Consider the following 24,614-nt stretch of genomic DNA (forward strand, 5'->3'; position numbering starts at 1 on the left):
GGCCTCCCCTCCAAGGGAAAATGGTCAATTATGGGGCACCAGAGTTCATGTCAGAGTCAGTCTCTGCTCTCCACATAACTGTGGAGACTGTAAGTGTCCAAAATATCCTGTGCTGGTGCTGTGGCTCATGCCTGCAATCCTGTATTTGTCAGAAGGAGGTAGAAAGAGTGCTGTGAGTTCAAGGGCAGCCTGAAGTACACAGTGAGTTCTAGAGCCTGTCTCAAACAGCAGAAACAAAATCCTATGTTACATAAATGTTAATTTAAAATGTTTAAATAGCTTATGTGGATATATGTGTGCCTGGGTTATGTAAGTGTTTGCACGCAGGAAATTATGGAGGTCGGAAGAGAGCATTGGATATTTTGAAACTCAGGTTATAGGTGGTTGTGAGCCATCATATGGCTGCTGGGAGCCCAACCCAGGTCTTCTTTAATAGCAGTATGTCCTCTTAACTGCTGAGCCACCTCTGCATCCATAAATATTACTTTTTATTTACATGAATATTTATACGTTTAAGATTATACAGAAATAAGATTAAGCCATCCAAAATACCAGGTGTCCATGGTGTGCTCAGTGGAAGAGCCTAAGAAACTATCGGTTCAATGATTAAGAAATTGCACAAAGATCTAGCTCGCTCTCTGTGCCTCTCAGTGGACTGCCAAAGTAAAGGAAATTGGTTTCATATATCACTTAAGTCCCTTGCTTTGTGGGCTAGTTTAACCTCTGGGTAATAGGGTACCAAGTGTCTTTGTTTCAGATAATGCTTTCATTTCATTGATTGTCATATGGAACATTCTGGAAAAATTATCCTGATTTTGAAGTTGTGTGTCTCCTGAGTGGACCAAAAGGAGGAAATTGCTGGTTTCACAAGGAGCAGGAAGAGAATCATTTCTGTGGCAACTTCAATCTTTGGTGTTTTTATCCATCTTTATTAGCAATTACAGGTAAAAAGGGAGGCTGCTTGTGAATAAAGTGTTACTGTCAAGGGACTGCATAGCTAATGGAAGAATTGTAAATATTTACAGGGCAGAATGATGATTCAAGCTCACAAGATTAATTGAAATTAATCTCTATCAGGCACTAATTTGTTTCCTGGGTTCTAAAACCTTCCACTAAGATCTATTAAGGCCATGCTGGCCGTGTTGTCTGGCTGGCTGTGACACCACCCGGCTGTCTCCATCTTCTTCATCTTCTTAGACTCTTCACGAAGCACCACCATCCTTGCTCAGCACTGGGATCATTACAGCCAGTGGCATTTCCAGTGGCATTTCCAGTGGCATTTCCACGGTCTCAGTACTTATTCCCTCTCACAGGCGTACGTGTGCCATCCTGGGGGCATGTTTACTTTCCATCGAGATGAACTCCTTATGTCGTTGTTCCCTCTCATACGGTCTCACTGATTTTGCTCCTGATTTTGCTCATTACGGAATGTGTCTTGCTAAGTTTGTTTTTGCACAGTAAGCTCTTTAAGCATGATGATCTCCATACTCCATGGCAAACAAAAGGGAGGCTCTGGCGATCAGTAGAGAACTGGGTTCATATTAACTAAAACCGAGTGTTTCCCATAGTTCATTGCTTCCCTACACACTTGGCTAGATGCTAAAGAGAAAACTACAGGAAATATAACTGATGACCATAAGTGAACAATGGGAAAAAAGAGTAGATGTTTAGTATTAAGTCGAGAGCTTCAAAGGCGAGAGAGCATATAACAAAGATAAAAATCTACACGAGAGGTAGAAAACAGCTTCCTTATAAAAATGACTGCAACCTTAATTTTAATACAGTAAAGACCAGTTTGTATTGAGGGTAGTCAAAGAAAAGCCAGAAGAGATACCCGCCGCCACAACCAGTCATTAATTGCAAGACCAATGAAAACGAGCAACATTTGTGGAACACTCGCGCTACGCTGAGCACTGTGTTTCGTGGCTTCTATTCACGTTCTGTTTTGTCCTTATGTCTTCTTATCTTATAAGCTAACGTGAACAGTATGAGACTTAGAAAGGCTGAGTCAGGTGTACTGGCACACATCGGTCATCCCAGCACCTGGGGAGGCAGAGGCAGGCGGATTGCCGTGAGTTCAAGGCCAGCCTGGTCTACAAAGTGAGTCCACGACAACCAAGGCTACACAGAGAATCCCTGCCTTGAGAAAACAAACAAAAAGAAAGGAAAGAATATGGAAGGGAGGGAGGGAGGGAGGGAGGGAGGGAAAGAAAGAAAGAAAAGAAAGATAGGCTAAGTAGCTGTCAAGTTTCAAGGGCTGTGGAAGCAGGTCCTGGCATATAAATGTTGTCTCACTCTAAGTCTGTTATTCCTGCCCCCTCCCTCTCGTGTGTGTGGGGGGCGCAGATACCCTTGCCCATGCAGGTTAGAGGAGGGTGCCAGGTATCCTGATCTGTCATCCACTGTCTTCATCCCTTGAGATAGAGTCTATCACTGAGACGGGAGCAACGCTGGTGGCCGTCATGCCACAGCAAGCCTCGTGTCTCGAGTCCACATGAGCCGAGGCTCTGACAGGCATCCTCAGCTTTTTATGTGAGTGCTGGTGGTCCACAGCCATGTCTTCATGCTTACATAGCAAGCGCAGCTACTCACAAACCTGTCTCTCTGGTGCTTGTCTTCAACTGCTGTGCTCTCTGACTTTAGCATAGCTCCCATGATTCCCTAGGGTTCTGAAGACCACAGACTGAGAGATGAGACAAAGTAGAGGATAAGGAGGCCAGAGGACAGCCTTGAGTGTCCCTTATTTTATGGGTTAGTCTCTCACTGATCTAGCACTTGGTACGTAAGCTAATGAGGCAGCTCCAGGGTTTCTCTGTTCCTGCCTCAGGGCTAGGATTAGAAGTAGGCTTCAACCAGACCCAGGCTTTGGTTTGGTTTTGTGTTGGTTCTGGAGGCAAACCTAGGTTCTTGTGCAAAGGAAGCATTTTGCCAACAGAGCTACCACCCCAGCAGTGGATTAAAAAAAAAATATATATATATATATAAGTGTGGCATATACTTCATAGCATTTCTCTTGTCCTCTCCCCCATACTTTCTCCTGAGGTCAGCAGCAGCCTTGAAACACGCCACACCATTCCAATTCCTACTTTCAGTTTTGGTACCAGAATGATCAGGAAAAAAAAATCTTGTTTTCAAAGAAGGATTCTTGGCTGCTTTGTCGAGTGACTGAAGGACTTATTAGAACCTACCAGATCTGGATAAGCGGTTACCAAGCTGGAGCACTGTGGAAGCATTTTAGGCAACTGATATGTTACTGTATATGAGGAACGAGGGCAGCTGGAACCAAAGGTGGGTGGGTCCACTGAGGCTCATGGGAGGGAAGGTAAAGGATGAGATGGTCAGGGAAGAGACTTTGGAAAGCCATGTCATGCCCTAGTCCTCAGTAACCAGAAGCCATTCCCACACCTAGTGTTGTGCTCACGCCTAGAACAGCTGTTACTGCAACTGTTTCCAAGCCCTAAGCAAGCAGGACAGGCAGAGACATGAACTGCCTAGACGAGTGTCAAAGGTGTGCCTAACACACACAAGGCCATTTGCAAGGCCTGTGAAATTTCTGGTAGCATGTATATTAAAAAATTCCATATCTTTTACCTGACTATTAAGCCTGTGCATGCAAACTTTAAAATTAGGTCAGAAAAGTGGCCTTAATCAACAACAGTAACAACAAAATTCACAGGGAAGAAGAGAGTCTGGTTTGTTGAGTTGCTATAAATATCATTTGAAATGTCCAGCTTTCAAAATAAATAATAAGGCTGTAAATAAGAAAGTATGGCTTGTACATAGGGGAAAACTCATCCTGAGGGTAGGTAGGAGAGCTGTGACACAGGAGAGCTGTGACACAGGAGAGCTGTGACACAAGAGAGCTGTGACAGGCGACCTGTGACACAGGAGAGCTGTGACACAGGAGAGCTGTGACATAGGAGAGCTGTGACACAGGAGAGCTGTGACACAGGAGGAGAACTGTGACACAGGAGGAGAACTGTGACATAGGAGAGCTGTGACACAGGAGGAGAGCTGTGGCAGGAGAGCTGTGACACAGGAGGAGAGCTGTGGCAGGAGAGCTGTGACACGGGAGGAGAGCTGTGGCAGGAGAGCTGTGACATAGGAGGAGAGCTGTGACACAGGAGAGCTGCGACACAGGAGAGCTGTGACATAGGAGGAGAGCTGTGACACAGGAGGAGAGCTGTGACAGAGGAGAGCTGTGACATAGGAGGAGAGCTCCAACACAGGAGAGCTGTGACACAGGAGGAGAGCTGTGACACACAAGGAGACCTGTGACACAGGAGAGCTGTGACACAGGAGGAGACCTGTGACACAGGAGAGCTGTGACATATATAAATCGTAAGATAAACTGTATACAATAAACCAAATTTTCAAAAGTACAAAGCCAATGATTCTCTGACGTCGGTGCATAGCTGAATCAGCCGTGCCATGTCTGCCTCCGCAGAGAACCTCCAGGCCTGCAGAAACAGAAACTCTTAACATGAGGGCCAGCACGTGTGAGTCTGGTACACAGCACGCATTCATCCTCGGCTCTTAGCAGTAGATGTTGAAAACTACCAGGACCAAGGAGAAATGAGAGGCACAAAGACTGCCAGTCCTTTCTTGGTCCCTCGTGAGAGATGGCTCTCTCCTGGGCTAAGGGTAAGGAGTGCAGATGTTTTGGGTATGTCCACTCTCCAGTCACGATTCTTGGAATCGGGGAAGTTTTGACAGTCCATTCTATTTCCTGCCTCACTCATTTGCAGCGCGCTGGCCACTTGGCGTGAAACACACTGTCTTTGCCAAACTTGGCTGCAACAGCCCCTCATACATCTTGTGCCTGCCTTGCTTGTTCTAGGCGTTCAAGCCAAGGCCTGAAAGGAACTGAAAAGACATTCAGGATGCCTAGGGGAGAAAGGAGCAGTCATCAAATATTACAAAAAGGTCACCTATAAGAGGGATAAAAATAAGCTTGTGGGTTTTCATCCAGAGTGTCATAGAAGGGAGAGTAAGTTCATGAGAGAACTGAAAATAGAAGTCAGGCCACGTGGGCTAAAAAGGGCATGGGCATTGGAGAATGGCCTTTTGGTGCAGACTGCTCTTTGAAGAAGTGTTGCAGTGAAGGGGAAGAAAAAATATTTATAAACAAAGAGAACAGTGAATAAACCAGGCCTCGTGGCATGGCTCTGCAATTACAGTTACTTGGAAAGCTGAGGCAACAAGACCATGAGTTCAAGGCTAGCCTAGCATACAAAATGAGTTCAAGGCTAGCCTGGGATACAAAGTGAGTTCAAGGCTAGCCTAAGATACAAAGGGAGTTCAAGGCTAGCCTAAGATACAAAGCGAGTTCAAGGCTAGCCTGGGATACAAAGCGAGTTCAAGGCTAGCTAGAGTAACTTCATGAGACCATATCTCAAAATAAAAAAATGAAAGGGCAACTCTTGGGTGCAGCTTAGCAATACGCACTTGCTTAGAACTTAAAACAGGGGCCTAGGCCAGTTTGGTTACTGAGGAGAGGGGACTGGTTGAAACATTACAGAAAATACTCGAGTTGGGAGTGGGGGTTGATAGTACGTCAGCGTCCACTCAGGTGAGTAGATAGAGGGACGCAGATGAGAGGGGAGGGAGATGGTGGTGTCATTATTCAGATGTATAGGGGCGGGAGAGTGTGAGTTGTTTCTTTCTGATAATTGTTTTATCCTTTCTGAGTCAGATGTGGCGATGTCTGTTGAGAGAAGGTGAGGTAATTGGGAACAGCAATCCAGAGTGGACAGAGCTTTGGAAATCTTCCTTCGGGGACAGAAAGAGGAGTTTACCAAGGTTGAGCAGAGACAGGCAATCCTCACAGCAAACCACTGAAGGGGGAGATCTGCCTATTTAAATTGCTTATTTTTCACAGCCTTGTAAGATCTTGTCCAAAGATGATGCCAAACCTGGAGACAGGAGTGGTGGCCACAGCCATCCTCCTGCAGGTGTGACAGGAAATCATCTGAGGAATCTGGTGGGCCCTGAGGGTGGTTCAAGTGCATGCTGAATTTGAAGTAAATTAAATCAGCAAGACCTCCAGTCTGTGTGAAAAGGTCCCATTAGGCTTTAAAATTGAGTTTATGGGGAAAAGGTTTTAAGTAAGAGCTTGACTGCAGATGTATGATAGGAACAGCCTTGAAGAGGAGAGACTGAGAGTTCTCTCTCTCTCTCTCTCTCTCTCTCTCTCTCTCTCTCTCTCTCTTTTGGTTTTTCGAGACAGGGTTTTTCTGTGTAGCCTTGGCTGTCCTGTACTCGCTCTGTAGCTTTGTAGACCAGGCTGGCCTCGAACTTACAGTGATCCACTTGCCTCTGCTTCCTGAGTGCTGCGATTGAGAGTTTTCTAGGGCTGCAGGCTGGGCCAGCCGCAGGCATTACTAGGACCTGCGGGGAGCTCTGTGCAGTTCAGTGTCACGGCAGCTTGACACAGGAGGGTGCAGCCGTCCTGGCCTGCTGCAAGCATTCACCAGGACCAGTGGTGGGACTCTCAAGCTGGGGAGGAGGTATGACAGGCCAGTTCTCCATCTTAGTGTTCCTGTCCCTTGACAGTCACAATTCAGTAGAGGCTGCTGGCCTGAGAAAAGAATTTTCCCTCCGGAAAACAATGAAACTGTTTCTCTCCAGAAACTGTTGTTGGGGGCTTGTTCCATATGCAGAGGTGGATAACCCTAAGCTGCCATCAGACCCTGAACAAACTGAGCTAGGGGGCCTCAGAACTTCAGGTGTTGACTTCTTGCTCTGACTAGCAGTTTTACAGCTAGCATAGAAAGAAGCTTACGGAATTGGGCTCACATTTACCTAGTATGCTGGTGCAGTGTATTCTTCATCAGGGAAAGTAAAGACCTAGGTCTGAGAGCCATACAAGAACATGGTAGCAAACAGAACTCCTGAAGGAGAGATAAATCTGTTTTTTTCGGATTCCAAGTATGGAATAGGAATGGTCTCGTGAGAGAACAGGTGAGATTAATCCACTAGAAGACCTACCACCTCGTGCAGGAGCTTAATTGTTGCCTGCTGGAAAGATCCTGTGAACAGACTCTGGGAGGAGATATATAAATGAGCCCAGAACTGGAGGCAGGGCTTTTGGAGACTTGGGATAGATTTGGCTGTTCATCACTGCAGTTCGAGATGCTCCTAGAGAGAACCACTTGAGGGGAGGCTTCAGGGCTCTTGCTCCTGCTGAGGTTCTGGGTTCTGGTTACCCCAGGTTCCAGCAGAAGAAATCCTGCAGCTCATGCCCGGAGAATCATTCTTCAAAACTAATATCCTTAAGGTTTTGTTATTGTGTCCATTACGCCTCATTTCCTATTGTTTTGGTTAGTCAGGTTATAAGTGACATAGGCTCGGTCACTAAGTTGTTAATAAAATATATTGGTTAAGAAAATTGAGCCTACAACTCCGGAGCACAGCGCCACCAATAGGCATTTGGAATTTCGGAAAGCCTGAGTATTGGTGTATTTTTAACACTCTTATCCTTAAAAACAATCAAAGTATTTTAAAAAGTCAAATTAGTGAACATCCCCGGTTCAGAGCATCACCTGTCACTAGAGGGCAGCACTTGACTCTTGATGCAGTTCTGCAGGCAAGAAGAGACCAGTGTTGGAGGCAGATGGTCTTGGTTCCTTCCTGTCCTTGTCTCACACCACAAAGGGTGAATCGCAAATGTGACTGTGCATCCCACTGAACTAGGATGACTCCTTTAACCGTAGTGGGCGAGCTGCTCAGCTATAATGTCTGCAAAAGTGAGGAAGTCACGGGGCCTGTGTGATGTGGCCTTAGAGCCTTTTCCTGTGGCATCTTGGCGGTCAAAGCACTCGAGTCACGCATTACGGTAGCAGGAGCTCCAAAGACCATCACACAGCAGGGGTGGGTTTGGCATCTGTATCTGCAATGTGAGGCTAAACAGTGTCCTGGCCTTTTCTATCTTGTCCTTATGGTAGACTTAGTACTGTTCTCATTCCAGCCTCGGCTCAGCAGCCCACAGCATTAAATCTTCTTGTGTGGGGGGTTGCTGTCCTGGGCCTCGCATATGATGTGGTTGTGGTGACTTCTGGGAGTTTGAGGACCAAGCAAGGGAAGGCATTAATAGCGGTTAACAGCTTGGTACCTGGACAGGGTTGCATGAAGTCTACAGGCTGACAGCTAGGGGGCACCATACTGAAGGACAAGGGCTCTCGGGAACCCTAAGGGCAGAGAGGGTCAGGAAGAGAGCCACTTGCCCGGCCAGCAGCTGAGTCTCTGGTTGGAAAAGCTGCAGGTCTTGCAGCTCAGGAGCGGTGGTTTGTGTCGATGGCCAGCGCATGCCGAGTTCTTGCAGGATGTGTAAAACAGGAAGGCTTCAAATGGCTAAACTGCTTGTTTGTGCTATTTTTAAAATAATTGGGTGTGGACAAATTTGCCTTTGGCTCTGGCAGGCTTTGAGCTAATGGGCCTCAGCTGCAGTGAAGGTTGAACCTGGGGGCCAACAGGCAGGCTCATTTGTCTCACAGGCTAGGGAAGCTCCGCGAGATTAGCTTAGAGTTGAAAGAAGAGAATCTGGAAGTTCCTGGCTAAATCCTTCCAACTAGTTCTCCCTGCTAGTGAGAAACAGGAAGAGCTGACAGGAAGTGAGTGTCTCCAGGCGAAGAGCACCGTGATCTGTGAGGCAGGAGGCTGCACGGCTGAACAGGCTTCAAACCACTCCACGGGGGGTAGGGGGTAACCTTATAAAACGGCCCAAAGATGGGAATTCTGAAATTTTGGTGAGACTCTGGAGTGCCACAAGTCAGGACCAAAAGCACTGGAAGCAAACCATCTGTGGTTGAAAACGCCATGGGTGGGCCGCAATAAAGCTGGCCTTCTGGTGGTTTCTCAAACCAGGGCTTGGGTTCTGAGCTTTTGGCACTCAGGTGTCATAATCGGTGGCGGTACAGGTTTGTAATCCCAGAACTGGGGAGATAGAAGCAGGAGGATCAGGAGTTCAAAGCCAGCCTTGACCTTGAAGCTACTGGGTGCAAGGTGAGCCTGGGCTAGGGCAGCCTATCTAAAAATAAATAATATATAATGCTATTTCACATCTCGAAATGGCCTGCCTGCTTGCTTCTGCTTTGCAAGCTGGTTTGAATTAACACTGGTTAAGAAATCTGACTTCTCTTTAGTCGTGTGGGGGAAATCACATGGAGGAAAAGCTGAGTACTTAACTGAACACGGCTGAGAAAAGCTGTTTCTGCCTGACCTTATTTGACTGTAGTATTGCAAGTAAATAAACAAAACGCTATTGCTTTGAGAATATTAGACTCTTGTAGGCTGTTAGAGGTGGGTGATTGAAGCGTCATTCACCTATGGGCCACCATCAAACTTGCAGTTTTCTGGGTAATGAAGAAAATCTTGGTTCATTATATTGGGTTAAGATGGTTCCCCAGACATCAAAATGTTTTGTGTTGTAAAGATATGTCTTCTTCTTCATATTGCTTCTGGGAAAGGTTTTGGTTGGTTTGGTTTGGTTTGGTTGGTGGTTTTTTGAGACAGGGGTTCTCTGAGTAGCCTTAGTGTCCTGGACTCACTTTGTAGACCAGGCTGGCCTCGAACTCACAGAGGTCTGCCTGCCTCTGCCTCTCTAAGTGCTGAGATTACACGCATGTGCCACCAGGCCTGGATGCTTCTGGGAAAGTTTTAAAACACAGTATTAATCATGGAGAGATAGTGAAAGCCAAGACAGTAGAGTTAGAAGTGAGGTAATAGAACGATGGAAATTTGAGATGTTAGAATTACCAGATATGGACATTCAAACAAGTATCATTAAAAAGATCAAAGGCAAGATTGAGAACTTGCACAGAAAATCCCAACAAGTTACATGTGAATATGCACGTTTATAAATTGACAAGCTAATTCTATCACATATTACCCAGAAGTCTCTGTTCCCTGTGTTGGATACTGACTAAGGAACTGAGGCTTACGTATAGTTACCCTGCCACCCAAGAGATCAGCACTTTTAAAGAAGTACATGAAAGTCGGGTGTGGTGGCGCACGCCTTTAATCCCAGCACTTGGGAGGCAGAGGCAGGCGGATTGCTGTGAGTTCGAGGCCCGCCTGGTCTACAGAGCAAGTCCAGGATACTCAAGGATACATAGAGAAACCATGTCTTGAAAAAAAAAAAAGGAAATACATGAAAGAACTTACACCTTAAGGTGCAGAGAGACGACTAAGGTGACCAATGGAATATAATGGATTCTAGCAATCCAGAGGAAAGACTTTGAAATAACATGTAGTGTCCCCCAAAAGATAACATCAAATAACAGTGCAATAAAGGGAGTTGTATTTGTATAAATAACCAATGAAAGATTCATATGCAGCACATGTAGAATATTTTCTTAGCTCCTGCAAATTAATTTTAAAGGCCAAACTAAAAGTTGTAAAAAACAGAAACATACTATTTCCAAAAGTCTTTCTATATAATTATATATAGTATATAATTAGCCTTATTACAAATCATATTACATACATATGAATATATGTGTATACATATAAAACATACACATATATAGATAGAGACTAGTTTATATAGGCATATACAGAGTTCGACTGACCAACATTAAGATGCTCGTTCATTCCAGATGTTACTTCTTGCATATTCACTTGGTCCTCACCGAGGTCCAAGGGGACATAGTGGTCTTGATTCTCCACTGTCACATGTAGCTTTAGACGTTCCATGGTCACACTGTTGGTAGGTTTCTAATTTTACAAGCTCTGGTTATGGCAGTTCATCTTCGAGTCCGCCACCAGTCTCATTGTCATCAAGGGCAATCTCCCCTTGAAAAAGGTCTATTTCCAATATGATCCCAGGTTTTGCTCTTCTTATTATAACCCATGACTATATTTTTCTAATGAAAATGTTTACATACACTTTGGTTTGGTCAGTTTTTCTCCCAGTTTTCTCTCCTAATTCTCCCCTCCTTCCCCACCTAACTGCATGCTTGTGTTCTACCCTCACAGCATTCAATGCTTTCTCTCAAAAACCAAATAAACAACGCCCCCCCAATACAAAAACAATCACAGCAAACAAAATATTCAATAAGATTAAAAAAAAGAAGTCAAACGAAGCAAGAAGCCCAGTTAGTCTGGACTCTACCACTGGGTTCTAGAATACAGGAATAAGTTGGTGGCTGCTCTGTCTTCTCTTCAGCAGCTGCAGGTCGATGTCTGCTGAGAAGCTGGAGAGGGCACAAGTTTCCTGGCTGAATAAGGAAGTCAGAAAGAAATGGAGATAGGTTCAGAATAGTAAGCAATGGAAAGAAGCCGAGTTAAGAGGCAGAAATGTCTTGAGCAAAAGGAAGGCAGCTAGAGAGACAGCCGTGCCTCAGTGGAATGTGGCTGAGTACACCCCAAAAGCTTTCCTCTGACACCCCAGCCCATGGAGGAAGAGCTGGGTGAACTGGTCAGAACCTGCCCTGGGTGGCTCAGAGGCTGGTGCAGGGCAGGGAGCAGGTGTCTCTGCAAGTGTTAGCTATCACCTCCTGATCATCTCCACTCTTGGAAAGCACAGAGAGGTTTGGAGTTGAAGGCTCACAACCTAGTTGAATACCATGCCACATTTACATGTAAAATTAGAAATGGTGAGAAACACCTTTAAGACTAACAGGTGATTGTTCTATTTAAATGTAGTCCCAGCCCTTCCTCAACTCGAGTCCCCGACATGCTCGCTTGCTCTGTAGATAACCCCCATGAAGGTGGGACGCTCAGTGAGCTCACCTGCTCGAGCAGTTGTGTAATTTTGGCAGCTGCCCCTGCCTCGCCATCTGTGCCAAGGAAACTCAGAGCCAAGAGCGTCTGCCAAGAGGAGTCAAAACACTGCTGACAACCGGGGCTTGGATTTGCTACAAATGGAGGTGTTCCAGCCCTCCAAATCAGCCAGCACCATTGTTAGAGGAATGTGATGAATGGCCTGAGCGCATCTGCCCTTGTGAGCTGACAAAGAGCCAACAGAGTAAAAAATGACAGGAAGCCAGGCTTTGGGTGCAGTCTGGGGAGGGGCGAGGGGCGGGGGGGGGGGGTTAATCAGTGTTCTACCGGAGCCTGGGAACAAGGCAGAGCATGTGAGAATCATTTTCCGGGGAATTTTCCTCTTCTGTGTAGAGGTCATAACCCTTCCATTTGACTGGATAAGACATGGTATCGGGGGAGATCTGTAGCACAAGGTGAGAATTTCAGGGAGATGACACCATAATGAGCACTGTACATATTCCGAGGATGTCTCTTTTGTTTTTTTTCCAAAACCTCCTCTGGCTCCGGAATGGGTCGTTATAATTCAACAAAACCTGAATTTCCATGTGTTCCAAGAGAACAGATGTTGTCACGGGAGCTTCAGGATGCTTCGACCAAAACATATAAGTAATATATACATATATTTATAATAAAGAAATTTAAAATAAAGAAAAGAATTGCCTATGACCTTGTTATGCAGCCATAAACACTTAATTTTGGTTATTACTTTTCATTTTTCTATTTCCTATTGCTTTTCTACAGTTTTAAGCCTTTACTTTTACTTTCCCTCTTTTAGAGTGGGGTGTGTGTGTGTGTGTGTGTCCGTGTCCGCACACGTGTGCGCGTACATGCAGGTGATAATGATTTCTAGGGCACTAAATCAGGTGCTCAGCTCTGAGTCCTTAGCATCACAGCTTCCCTGTATCAGCCTTCTCAGGCATTGCTCCTTTTTCAAATGCCTTCTCTTGGATCCTAAGTCTGTGCACTGTCTAAATTTTTCCTTCTGTTCCACTGATGCTTGCTTTGGCTTTGAATTCAACACCCTCCTACCCTGACCTCTTGTGTGCTGGAACTGTAGGTGTGTCCACCCTGCTTGGCTGGTTTTCTTAAATCCTGTCCCAGAGCCCAGTCTCTGGACTTCTTGGACCACTTTCTTTGGACTCTCTTGCAGTTTCATGATTTAAATATCAGTCACCTCTAAGAACGTCCAAATGTGTATTTCTTATAGTATCTTCTTTCTGAACTCTGGACTCACAGCTCTCTGGATCCACTTCAGATTTTAACAGGCATCTCAGAGTATTCCAAATAGAACTTTTAGACCCCATTAAAACTTTCTCAGGGCCAAAAGGGCCCTTTCTGTCTCATGAAACAGTAATTCCCAACTCTGTTTACTCAGGCCTAAACTTTGCTGTTATTCTCTTCTTTCTTTCTTCTACCCCCCCCCCCCCAATACAAATCATCATCTCTCACAATGTACCCAGAATCTCTTCATTCTGTGTTCCTCTACCACGTGAACTTCTGCCTGTATCACCACAAGAGGCCCTGGAAGCATTGCCCACTTTTGCCTTGGCCATCCTGAAAATGAAGCTGGGTATACCGATGATGTCAGAATACTCTGGTGGTCTCTAATTTCACACAGACTAAAGCTAGAAATGTTAATCTTAGGAACACATGGCCTAAGAGTCAAACCAACACAGCAGCATGTAGGAGCATATGGCCTAAGAGTCAAATTGCCCGTGCTTCAGGCCTAGATGTGACTTTTTGCTGGGTGATTCTGAGCAAGATGCTTAGCGTTCCAGCATCTATATGTTCTCATATGGGAAATGGGATGATAACAAAAGGGACTATAGTTCCCTTCTCGTTCTTGTTGTGGGAATATTTATACCAGTATCACAAGTGATGATACGAAGCAAACGCTGAAAAGGTTAATAAATGACAAAGTAGCATTTAGGGCCAGGAGCAAAGGCATCCTGACCAGTTCTGCTTTCAAAACCATGACACCAGTAGCTCTGTAAGAACTTAAAGGTTCTCCACACATCTCTGAAAGCAAAAAACAAAACAAAACGAAACAAATGTTCTGGTCAACCAAATTTAAACTCATCAACTCTGGTTATTCTGTTCTCTGTTTCTTCTGAGTTGAGTGTGGGGATGGATTTTATGTCTGGATTTACATTTCAAGCATCTTGGTACTTCCTAAGCATCCTGGATACTTAGCTTCAAGTAGATATCTGTCCACTTTTAATCAGAAAAATTTAATGCCTAAAATATGTGTGCTTTTTAAAAACAAAACATTTACTATATAGAATTCAAAGGGAACAGTGGATGAGGATAGGTGGTTGACAACAATTTCCAGAATACAATTTACATACAGCTTTAATTAAAAAAAAAACTTTGTATCAATTTCCCATCTCTGGTATAACAAATTACCACAATCATGGCTAAAATAACATACCTGGGGTCAGCAAGTTGTGTTAGCAAGTATAAGCATTAGCCACCAAACCTAATAACCTAAGCTCCCTCCTTGGGATCCACATAATGGAGAGAGAACTCCACTCTGACAAGTTGTCCTCTGACCCTCACATGTGCACATACTAAATTGGTGTGGAAAAAAAAAAATCAGCATGCACAAGGCCCTGGGTTCAATCCTCAGTTTTGTAGGTCAGAAGACGGAAGTGGGTTTTACAGGGCTAAAAGCAAAAGGCATGTTCTTTAGTGCTAAGGGGAGGATTTCTCTCCTCCCAGTGCCTCCCCTCCACCTGCACCCCTGCCTCATCCTCTCCCCCTCCCTTTCTCTTCCGAAAAGGGCAGGCCTCCCATGGATATCAACCAGCCATGCCTTACCAAGTTGTAGAAGGACTAAGGCTGAACAAAGATACCATAGGAGGAAAGGGTCCCAAACGCAGGCAACAAAGTCAAAGACAGTGCCTGCCCATCCCGTTAGGGGCCCCACAACAAGACCAAACTACATGATACTTGAACCCCAGACTCAGCTTGACAGAAGTTTATTGAATGCTGAACAAAGACTGACCTGTCAGGGACACAGTTTATGTTCAGGAGCCAGACTGTGGCTCTGAAACATTTTCAAAGTGAGTTTTTTTTTTTTTTAATTGAAAAATCACAACCGAGCAGAAAAAAATCATTTCTACTCCAGGTACATTGTGTCCAACTAGCCAAGAAGAATTAATTTTCGGTTTAAGTTCATTTTATCTAGGTAAGTAGACAAAGCCTTTTAAGCTAATTGGCTAGGATTTAGGATAGGGGAGCTGGTGGGGGCTTTTCAGCTTTCTGGGAGAAAGGAACAGAGCAGGGTGTTGCAGTTTAACTCAAACAGAAGTTACATTTATCTGTAATTCAAGCAGAACATGAATTTACCATCTTTTGTTTTATTCTAAGCAGCAAGTGCGAATTACTGAGTTGTAAGTAAAGGGTGTCCTTGTGTCAGGTAGGTAGAGCTTGAGAACTTGAACTTTATCTTACCTTGTGATCAAAATGGAGATTTAGAGACAAAACGGCTACTGTTATGCTAAAGATGAAATTAGGTGTTAAGAGAGGAGCTACAGTTATGCTAAGATTGGAGGAGCTATAGTTATATAAAAAAAACTTTAAGCAGGTTCAAACATGCATAACATAACATATATGCAAAGGGCCAAGGTTTGTCGTATGCAGGCTCCATGGTTGACACCCTGAGTCCACATTAATTGAGTCTGTGGGTTTTCTTCTGTTGTCCTTGATCCCTCTGGCTCTTACCATCCTCTGCAGGATTCCCCGAGCTCCATCTAATGTTTTGCTGTGGGTCTCTGCATCTATTTCTGTCTGTTGCTGGGTGAAGCCTCTCTGATGGCACTTGGGCTAGGCACCAATCTATGATTATAGCAGGATATCATTAGGGATCATTTCATTAACTTTTTTCCAGTCCTGTTTGGTTCTATCCTAGGTCTCTGGGCTATTCAGCCTCTGAGTCCAGGGCCTCCAAGCAGTATTAGGAGTAGGCTCCCTCTCCTGGCATGGGTCTCAAGCTGCACCAGTCATTTGGAGAGGAATTTTAATCCAGCAACATGGCTGCCCTGATCACATCTAAAGACCTTCTAGGTCTGTGTGATCCAGCTGCAATGCAGACATGCCCTTAAGTACACCCCTTTAATCCCAAACAATGTAGTGTAAAGTTAGTTTGTAGAAGGAAGCACCCATGTTTGAAAGTGATGTTTAATTTAGTGGCAGACAAAGTGATGAATCCGAAAAAAGATTTGACAAAATAGGAAATGCCTAGCTCTCATGAGAAGAGAGGGCAAAGAGAGGCAGCTTAAGAGGGAATAGCACACAGGGAAAGAGTGAGGAAACGCTTTTACCTGGAGAATGGCACAGAGACGGGTTGCAGAGAGAGAAAACAAGCTAGACATAGGCGAAGACTGAGTGAGCCAAAGAATGAGAAAACAGAAGATTAGAATATATTGCTGAAGTTAGTATTAGGCCAAGCAGAGCAATTCAGTCACCAGCTGAGAGAAGCCACTTTGAATCAGTCAGGTTGGAGAGGAGTTTTGAGCCAGAACAGCTAACTTGAACCAGCCAGAGTTTGGAAAGAACCGACAAAGGGTGTTTTTATTCGGCAGTATGTCTCAGAGGCATGGTGATACCTCCAGATGTATCAGGATTGTTTTAGCTCTCCTGAGTATATTTGTTTTTTCTATATATGAGGTTGAATATTGTTCTTTCAAGGCCTGTAAAGAATCGTGTCAGAAATAGATTGCTTTGTGTAAGATGGCTGTTTTTACTATGTTGATCCTGCTGATATGTGATGGGAGTGTGGGAGATCTTTCCATCTTCTGCTATCTTCTCTCATTTCTTTTTTTCAAAGACTTGAAGTTCTTGTCATACAGGTCTTTTACCTGCTTGGTTAGAGTTACACCAATATATTTTATATTATTTGTGGCTATTGTGAAGGGTGTTGTGTCCCCGATTGCTTTCTCAGCCCATTTATCATTTGTATAAAGGAAGGCTACTGGTTTCTTTGAGTTACTTTTGTGTCCAGCCACATTAGTGAAGGTGTTTTCAGCTATAGTAATTCCCTGGTAGAATTTTAGGGTTCCCCTGTGTATACTATCATATCATCTACAAATAACGAAACTTTGACTTTTCCTTTCCAATTTGTATCCCCGTGATCTTCTTTAGCTGTCTTTTTGCTCTAGCTAGAACTTCAACTACCATATTGAAGAGATACAGAGAGAGTGGACAGCCTTGTCTTGTCCCTGATTTTAGTGGAATTGCTGTAAGTTTCTCTTCATTTAATTTTATGCTAGTTATGAGCTTGCTGTATATTACTTTTACTATGTTTAGGTATATCTCTGATCTCTCCAATTTTTTTTATCACGTAGGGGAGTTGGATTTTGTCAAAGGCTTTTTCAGTCAGCATCTAATGAGATAATCATGTTATTTTTCTTTCAATTTGTTTATATGCTGGATTATATTGACAGATTTTCATATGTTGAACCATTTCTGCATCTCTGGGATGAAGCCTATTCATGGTGGATGATCTTTTTTGATGTGTTCTTGGATTTGGTTTGAGATTATTTTATTGAGTACTTTAATAGGTGTGATTTTACAGTTTAAGTTACAGGTTGTTTTTTGCAATATGTGATGCTTTTATGTTCTGCACATGAGCTTTTATTGCAGCACTAAAGTGAAACGTTCCGTCTGAATCAACACAGCACACCGCAGTGTTTGGTACCTGTGTGCACCCAGGATGAGCACATGAGGGAGAATGGTCATGTGAAATTTTAACTGATGGTCATACAGTTGATTTTTTAGTGGAAAAAGAAAGTGAAGGCTCAATTTTGCATATGGCTTTAATCATTTGAATTATTTCTTGAGGGAAGTGAGAGAAATGGCAACGGGCTACGGGCTAGAAGGTTGTATAGCTGACTCAATAATCCATTATACGGGTTGCTGAGTATACCCAAGAGCCCAACCCAGACACAGACAGGCCCTGCAGGGTCCCCTTCATAATCCCCATGGGGAGGAGGAGTAATCTGGTACCCACAACTCTATATGCCCAGATTGTTGGAAGTGGAAAGAAATCAAATATGTAGTTGGAAAGGAGAAACCAGGAGTTTGTTTAGAAACATAAAATCTAATAAAGACATATAGGAGACCTATGAAGGGACTCTAATGTATGTTTGTGGTAATATAAATTTGAGTTTTTATTTTATATTTTAACTTTGAGAATATGTAACATGAAATTTTTCTATCCATTCTAGGTAGCTCTACAGTTTCTAAGTGGAATTTTAGTGTAAGGCAGAATTCATAAAGACCTCCAAGTGCTGGGTGAACTACAGTCACCTTCATTTGCCAGTAGTAAGGTGTCTCAGGCACGGTTTTTATTCCCCTAGTGAGAATTCCTTTGAGGGCGTGGAGGGAGAAACAATGTGCTTGTTTCTACATACTGGGACCAAATGACCTCGTTTAATGAGAATTGACTATTATTATTATTATTATTATTATTATTATTATTATTATTATTATTATTATTATTTAGGAAACTTAGCATCCCATGGTATGTGTACATATAAAGGATGTACAAATGAACATTGCCATTATAAAACGTTGTTGTAATTTTTTTTATAAAGAGCCAATGCTTTTTCTCCTTGCTTTTAATTTTAAAAGAAAATTAGCCCTGAAACACCATCCAGACAAGAATCCAGATGACCCATCTGCCTCTGAGAAGTTTAAGGAAATAAACAACGCCCACACAATCCTCACAGACACATCAAAGAGAAATATATATGACAAGTATGGATCGCTGGGACTCTATGTGGCCGAGCAATTTGGAGATGAAAACGTTAACACATACTTCATGCTGTCAAGCTGGTGGGCAAAGGTAAATCACTTTTTTCCCCCTTCAAAAACAATTTCCTGGAAGATCACTTTTTTTGGACCCTACCTCAAAGAAATGCCAACCTTCCTTCTATTAAACTCTTGTAAATAAAATGAGACATCATTTCCACTGAGAGCTGTTATTTGGAGACCATTTTTCTTTAGTCCATCAATTAATTATGAAATTCAACATGACTTAACAGACTTCTAGACATTAATTATATTTGAGTTTGGAGCTTCAGGTTAATTCTGACTGCTCCCCTCTTTCCCCCCTGGTGACTAATTAAGAACTGACTCATTTCTCAAAACCAAAAATAATTTATTAGTGTGACAACTGTTTAATAAATTATTATAAGACAAATTTAGCCATGTGCGCTACTATCTATAGCATAGGCTACATCACCAAAGACAATACCTTGGAGAATGAGTGGTAGTTATGTCACAGGCTCAGCTGCAGCCTGCCTTGAGGTAGGAGAAAAAAACGAGGGGAAAGGTGAGGACTAAGTAGTAGATGACAAGAGACTGATGGGTACCTGGTAAAGAAAACGACAATATGTTGTAAGACTCAGTACAATCAGAATTTTAGTACCAATTTTATTTCCTTTCCCAGGAAGCCATAAAATATGTACATTTGGTGATGGTTTTGTATTTTTATGAATTTTAATATTCTTTTTTGATAAAAGCAATAGCTTTTTATGTAGAACACATGTATGTTCCATTAGTGTATGTTGTGGGCAGTTGACAATCATGTAAGTGTGGTAAATACTAATTTAGAAAATCCTGCTCTCCAGAAAAGGCAGGATTCACATTGAGTAGAATTTTGGTTGCTGTTTCTTTCCACTTAAGAATCTGGTGAGCAGCCAGATGTGGTGGCACACACCTGTGATCCCCACTCTTGGGGAGGCAGAGGCATGTAGGTCTCTGTGAGTTCGAGGCCAGCCTGGTCTACGAAGGGAGTCCAGGACAGCCAGGGCTACACAGAGAAGAAAAGAAAAAAAAGAATTGCATAGGCAAGAAAATATGTTTTTTATAGGTAAGCACTGAGAGACGGTCTGTACCACAAAGTCCCACTTGCATTCTGATGACTATCCCAGATCCCACTGACCCTTCTGTGTGGGGGACTCTGGAGAAAGACGGTGTTGAACTTGGAATATAGAGTGAGAAGAGCCATTCTGACACTGTCATTGATGAGGGTGGGCTAGCATTGGTATAACAAAATGGGCTTTTGTGGAGTTGCCTGGGAACCTTACTTCCAGATATGATGCTACTGTCATGGAAGGAAAGACCTACAGTCCAGCTAACCACACACAGTTACCGGGTACTGTGCTTTGTCTTTCTAAAGGTGAGAATAGATTGTCTTGTCCACGAAGCTGAAGAAACCCATCAAAATTCCTATAGACAAGCCTTGGTCATGCGGTAGCAAAGAGACGTGACATAGAGCAATTATAGGCGTAGCTCTTTAATGAGCAAGTTATTTGTGCTTGTTCCCTGGAAGAAACAAATCATTTGTTTGCCTATTGTTTTGTATACTCATTAATTCAGTAGGAACTAAGTGTCTGCAGCATGTCAGGTGCTAATCCACCTGGCACACGGGGCTGGAGGATGACTTATGGTTGTAGCCTGTAAGACATTCCTGTCAGCCAATCTGTTCTAAACCGTCAGCAAGAAGGAATTAGAGATCTGAGTCGGTATGGCATACAGTTGGGATACTAAGGACAGACAGTGGTTGTTTTGGGATGGGAAAGGGACCAGAAAGGTGATTTTTGAGGCAACATTAGCCAACAGGTGGGTAGGAAATGAATGGGCAGGGATGTCTAGACAAGCAAATCCGCACAGAGAGTGGAGCTGTGTCCCAGGAACAGGGTTGTGCTAGGGCTGGGAGAGTTGGCAGGAGAGTTCTCTCCAGCCACCCTGAGTGGGCCAGAGGGAAAGGAAGCAAGAGTAGAGGGAGACCGGCGATAGGCCACTGAAGTGTCCAGGATCTGCAGAGCCCTCTGACCCAAACAGAGAAGAGAGGGAGGATGGAGGGGTCGACTGTGCAGGGTCCTGTTACTCACAGCTCACGCCTGTGGCAGGGAAGGCAGTGCTCTTCTGTGTGCTGAGAATTTACTCTCACTGACCAAGTGAGCTTGCAGAGCTCCCCTGACCAGTGAGTGTTCTGTCCAGTGCCCATCTGCTTTCTGTTTTGCTTTACTTGCTCTTAGTACTCACTTAGCCTAGGAAAAAACAGGAAAAGCTCTGGCCTTTATTACTCTGGCTGAAAGTAATTTCCTTTAGGTCTCATTTGTACAAATGTTTGTGTCATGGAGTGATTTCAGGTGAAGGATAGGATGAGTGTGTGGCGTGCAGGGTAGACCGGGGAGTCTTTGAGCCTCTGAGATACACAGCTGTGTCTGGGGTCCTCTTCCCCTCCCCACCACTGACGCAGGCTTCACTCGGCCTCTGTTTCCCCCAGACCCTGTTCATCATCATCGGCCTCCTGACAGGCTGCTATTTCTGCTGCTGCCTTTGCTGCTGCTGCAACTGTTGTTGTGGACATTGTCGGCCCAAGTCATCCACACCAGAAGAGGACTTCTATGTGTCACCAGAGGACCTTGAGGAGCAGATCAGGACCGACATGGAGAACGGTAAAGTGAGATGAGAGAAGCAATCATGGGCATCACTGCCTCTGACTAGGTACCAGCTGTTGCTAAAGTAAGAGATGCAACAACCACAGAGTTGCCACCTCCCTGCCCGCCAGTCACACCCCCCCACCATCCGCCAGCATCGGTGGGCATCTGGGAGGAGGTGAAGAGCATTTGTCTTGACCGGGCAGAGAGAAAGGCTAGATTTAGCATTATCAGAGGGAAATCATGAAATGCCCATGATGATATAAAACAGGTATGGTTGACCATCTCCCTGTAAGAGGAACGGGTTCTGGCTTCAGAGAAGTCAGGGTAAGAGTGCCCAGGGCCAGAGAGCTAAGGAAGAAACTTCTCACACAAGATACACTTCAGTCTTTAGGATCTCCATTGAAACAGAAGGGCAAGACACGGCTGTGGCTCTGGGAGAGGAGCAAGAGGAACAAGAGTTAGACTCCTCGTAGCCCTCTGGAATGTAGCTTCTTGCCCACTTGGACGCACAGATAGCCTTAAGGCAGCATGGAGCTTGAGCTCTGCTCAGGCACGTCTGCTGTCCGTGTGCCTGTATCCCTGTAATGCATTGCTTCGTTCTTTAAGTTCATTCTATCCAGAAAGTAGAAAGGGAAAATAAAAAATCAAAAACAAAAAAACCCTCACAGAATTCAAAATACCAGATAGCTGGGCTTGGTGGTGCATACCTTTAATCTCAGCAGTTGGGAGGCAGAGGCAGGTGAATGGATATGAGTTTGAGGCCAGCCTGGATTACAAACAAATCCAAGACAGCCAAAATAACACAGAGAAACCCTGTCTCAAGAAAACCAAAAAACCAAACCAAACCAAACCAAACCAAACCAAACCAACCAAACAAACAAAAATCCAACCAAACAAGAAACAACATCAAAATACCAGAGATAGTTTATGGTCTTTGGGCAGTATCTTTGTTTAAGCAAACGAGGATCAGACCTGCCACTGTACTGCTGTCTTGAAACAATTCTCACTGTCATTTTCTCCTGTGCAGCACAGTATTATCATGGGTTTCAGACTTTATCACTAAGTCTCACTCTCAAGGCCCCAACAAACAGCTGAAGGAATTACTTGATAGTTGAAAGAGGCACAGTTCTCAGAACAGCTGGAACCAGGATGGCGCACTGCCTTGTCTCTCCTGTCACAGTGAAGCAGCACCAGAGACCAGCTAAAGGCTCCCATGTGCTCTCTAGTCCCATTGGGTGGAGTGCTAAGTAACATCCTGTGCAAATGGACCACTCAGACTCCAGCACTATGACGTCTTTAATCATGTGAATAGTGCTAAGTCCCAGGCACTCGGAGTTGGGAGCCCAGAGAGGGCTGAGGGTTTTGTTTTGCTTTGTTTTGTTTTTATGTGTTGGTTTTTTCTCTTTCTGCCAACTGTAATGCCTTGCTGTGGGCATGGTTAGCCAGCAGCTATGAGTATTCTGCCCATTTCTTGTTACTGATATTGGAACCAAACTGTGGGCTGACGGTGAAATAGTTATTGTATTTTTACTTTGCATTATGTTGAATAGAAAGCAACAAATACTAATTTTTAAAATAAGGGGAAACTGAACAAACAGCACACAGGATCACTAACAAATTAATTAAGTAATGCTAGTTACACAGAAAGGCCTTCTCATTAGGCAAAGGTGGGGTCTGTGTCACAACTTGCTCATGAGTGACAATGGCCAGACACAGGGTGCATATGATCTTGTGAAGCAGGTGTTTAACAAAAAGGAAGAAAATGCCACTCTTCACTCTGAGGCTACAGTTCATTTTCTCTGGGTGTAACTTAACAGGAAAACCAGGAAACTAATCTTTAATGAAACTGAAGTGACAGTTCCTGCAAGGGGAGAGGCGGGGTGCAGGGGTAGTCTGTGGGGTGTAGTGTATTGTATTCAGTTTCTGTGGGTGCAGCATGCACAATGTCGTGTCAGGCACGATTGTCTACGCTGAGCACATGATCTTCCTGTTACATCATCAGTTAGCCCGATGCTCAGCCACTGAAGGAGCGCAGGGAGAGACAGTCCCACTCTGCTGACTTTGTCTTAACTTTTTCATCTTTATTTTTTGTTCTAGCTTGCATCATCTTTATAATGTTTAAGTCAGAATGCAAAGTAAAGAGTTCCACTGTGGCACTTCCAATTCTCCCTTAGCTTCTCATGTGTAGTAGGAAAGCCTAACCCTGGGTGAATTGAACCCAGATCTCCACACTTAACCTGAAAAGCCTCACTGTCCTTCCTCTGTTATGTTGGATAAAAGATCCAGAGGTCATCTCTGCAGACCTTGGTGGAAGATGTCTTTTCTGGAACAGAAACTTAGACGAGGTGCCAGCTTCTCCCCAGGGCTCCTCCCCGCTGGGTGATTGGTGATGGGTCTGTGCTCCTCTGGCTGTTCGGACACTCCAGAGCTAGCAGCTCCACACCGAGGTCAGATCCGTAATCCTGTCCTACAATTTCTGTACTCCCACTATATAAACCTTAAAGAATCTTAACATAGAGGAACAGCTTTCTCTTACTTATAAATATCTGAGATTTCTTATGCTCGGAGACCCAGGTTCCTGAAATTTATGCAAGCTGACAGGCCTGTTTAAGAAAATAATGCAAAGTTAGGAACATGAGTATTTGCTTAAAATGAAAGTAATAACAACAAATTAAGGAACTTAAAAATGGAAAATTCCATGTATCTCATAAAATCAAAAGGAAACCCAGTTAGTTATTTAACGATCTAGCTCATATGTGTGATATTTTCCTATGGCTGCATTTTATTTGACTGTATATTCATGTAACATAAATTTGCTATATCATTTTCTATACAATAGTATAAAAATTAACTCTCTATTTCCTCTACTGTATTTGACCAAAATATATTATTGTTGTTGTTGTTGTTGTTAATGAATCAGAATAGCTTATTCTAGCTTTACAGCTCATATTGACAGGGTTGTATAAGACTAGAGATTATCATCAAATTTGGGAAGCCTATGTAGTTTACTTAACAAATGTAAGATTTGGGAGACTTTTCTCAGAGAGCTATTTTACTCTGTACAGCTCACACTGTGTTGGCATTATAACACCTAATCCTCCTGTGGGGCAGAGCTCGGAGGACACATTCCTATGATGTGTCCCAGTCTCTGGTGTGGGTTTGAATGTCCTCCCAGCACATGGATTGGCATGCTAAGCTGCAGGAGCATTCTTTAAACCATTCTTACATCTACATAGCTAACAGTAACCAGATATTCCCAGACCTGTTGCAAACCACAAAATCAAATCCCACTAAACTTAAGTGAAACTTATCTGTAACTCTGTTTCCCTTTGACCAAATCTCTAAATTGATCTTTTGTATCCATTGTCAAAAGAGATGCCATGAGAAAAG

General features: G+C 43.8%; 1 protein-coding gene across 1 annotated transcript in view; it reads left to right on the top strand.

The window, feature by feature from the left end:
• Window positions 1–24,614, top strand: part of Dnajc5b (DnaJ heat shock protein family (Hsp40) member C5 beta) — a 173,305-nt gene that overhangs the window by 142,975 nt on the left and 5,716 nt on the right. The window contains exons 5-6 of the mRNA XM_051172972.1: window positions 18,403–18,616; window positions 21,068–21,239. Of these exons, the coding sequence (XP_051028929.1) occupies window positions 18,403–18,616; window positions 21,068–21,239 (386 nt within the window). The remainder of the gene's footprint in view (window positions 1–18,402; window positions 18,617–21,067; window positions 21,240–24,614) is intronic.

Source organism: Acomys russatus, chromosome 31 (assembly GCF_903995435.1).
Source record: "Acomys russatus chromosome 31, mAcoRus1.1, whole genome shotgun sequence".
Classification (NCBI taxonomy): domain Eukaryota; kingdom Metazoa; phylum Chordata; class Mammalia; order Rodentia; family Muridae; genus Acomys; species Acomys russatus.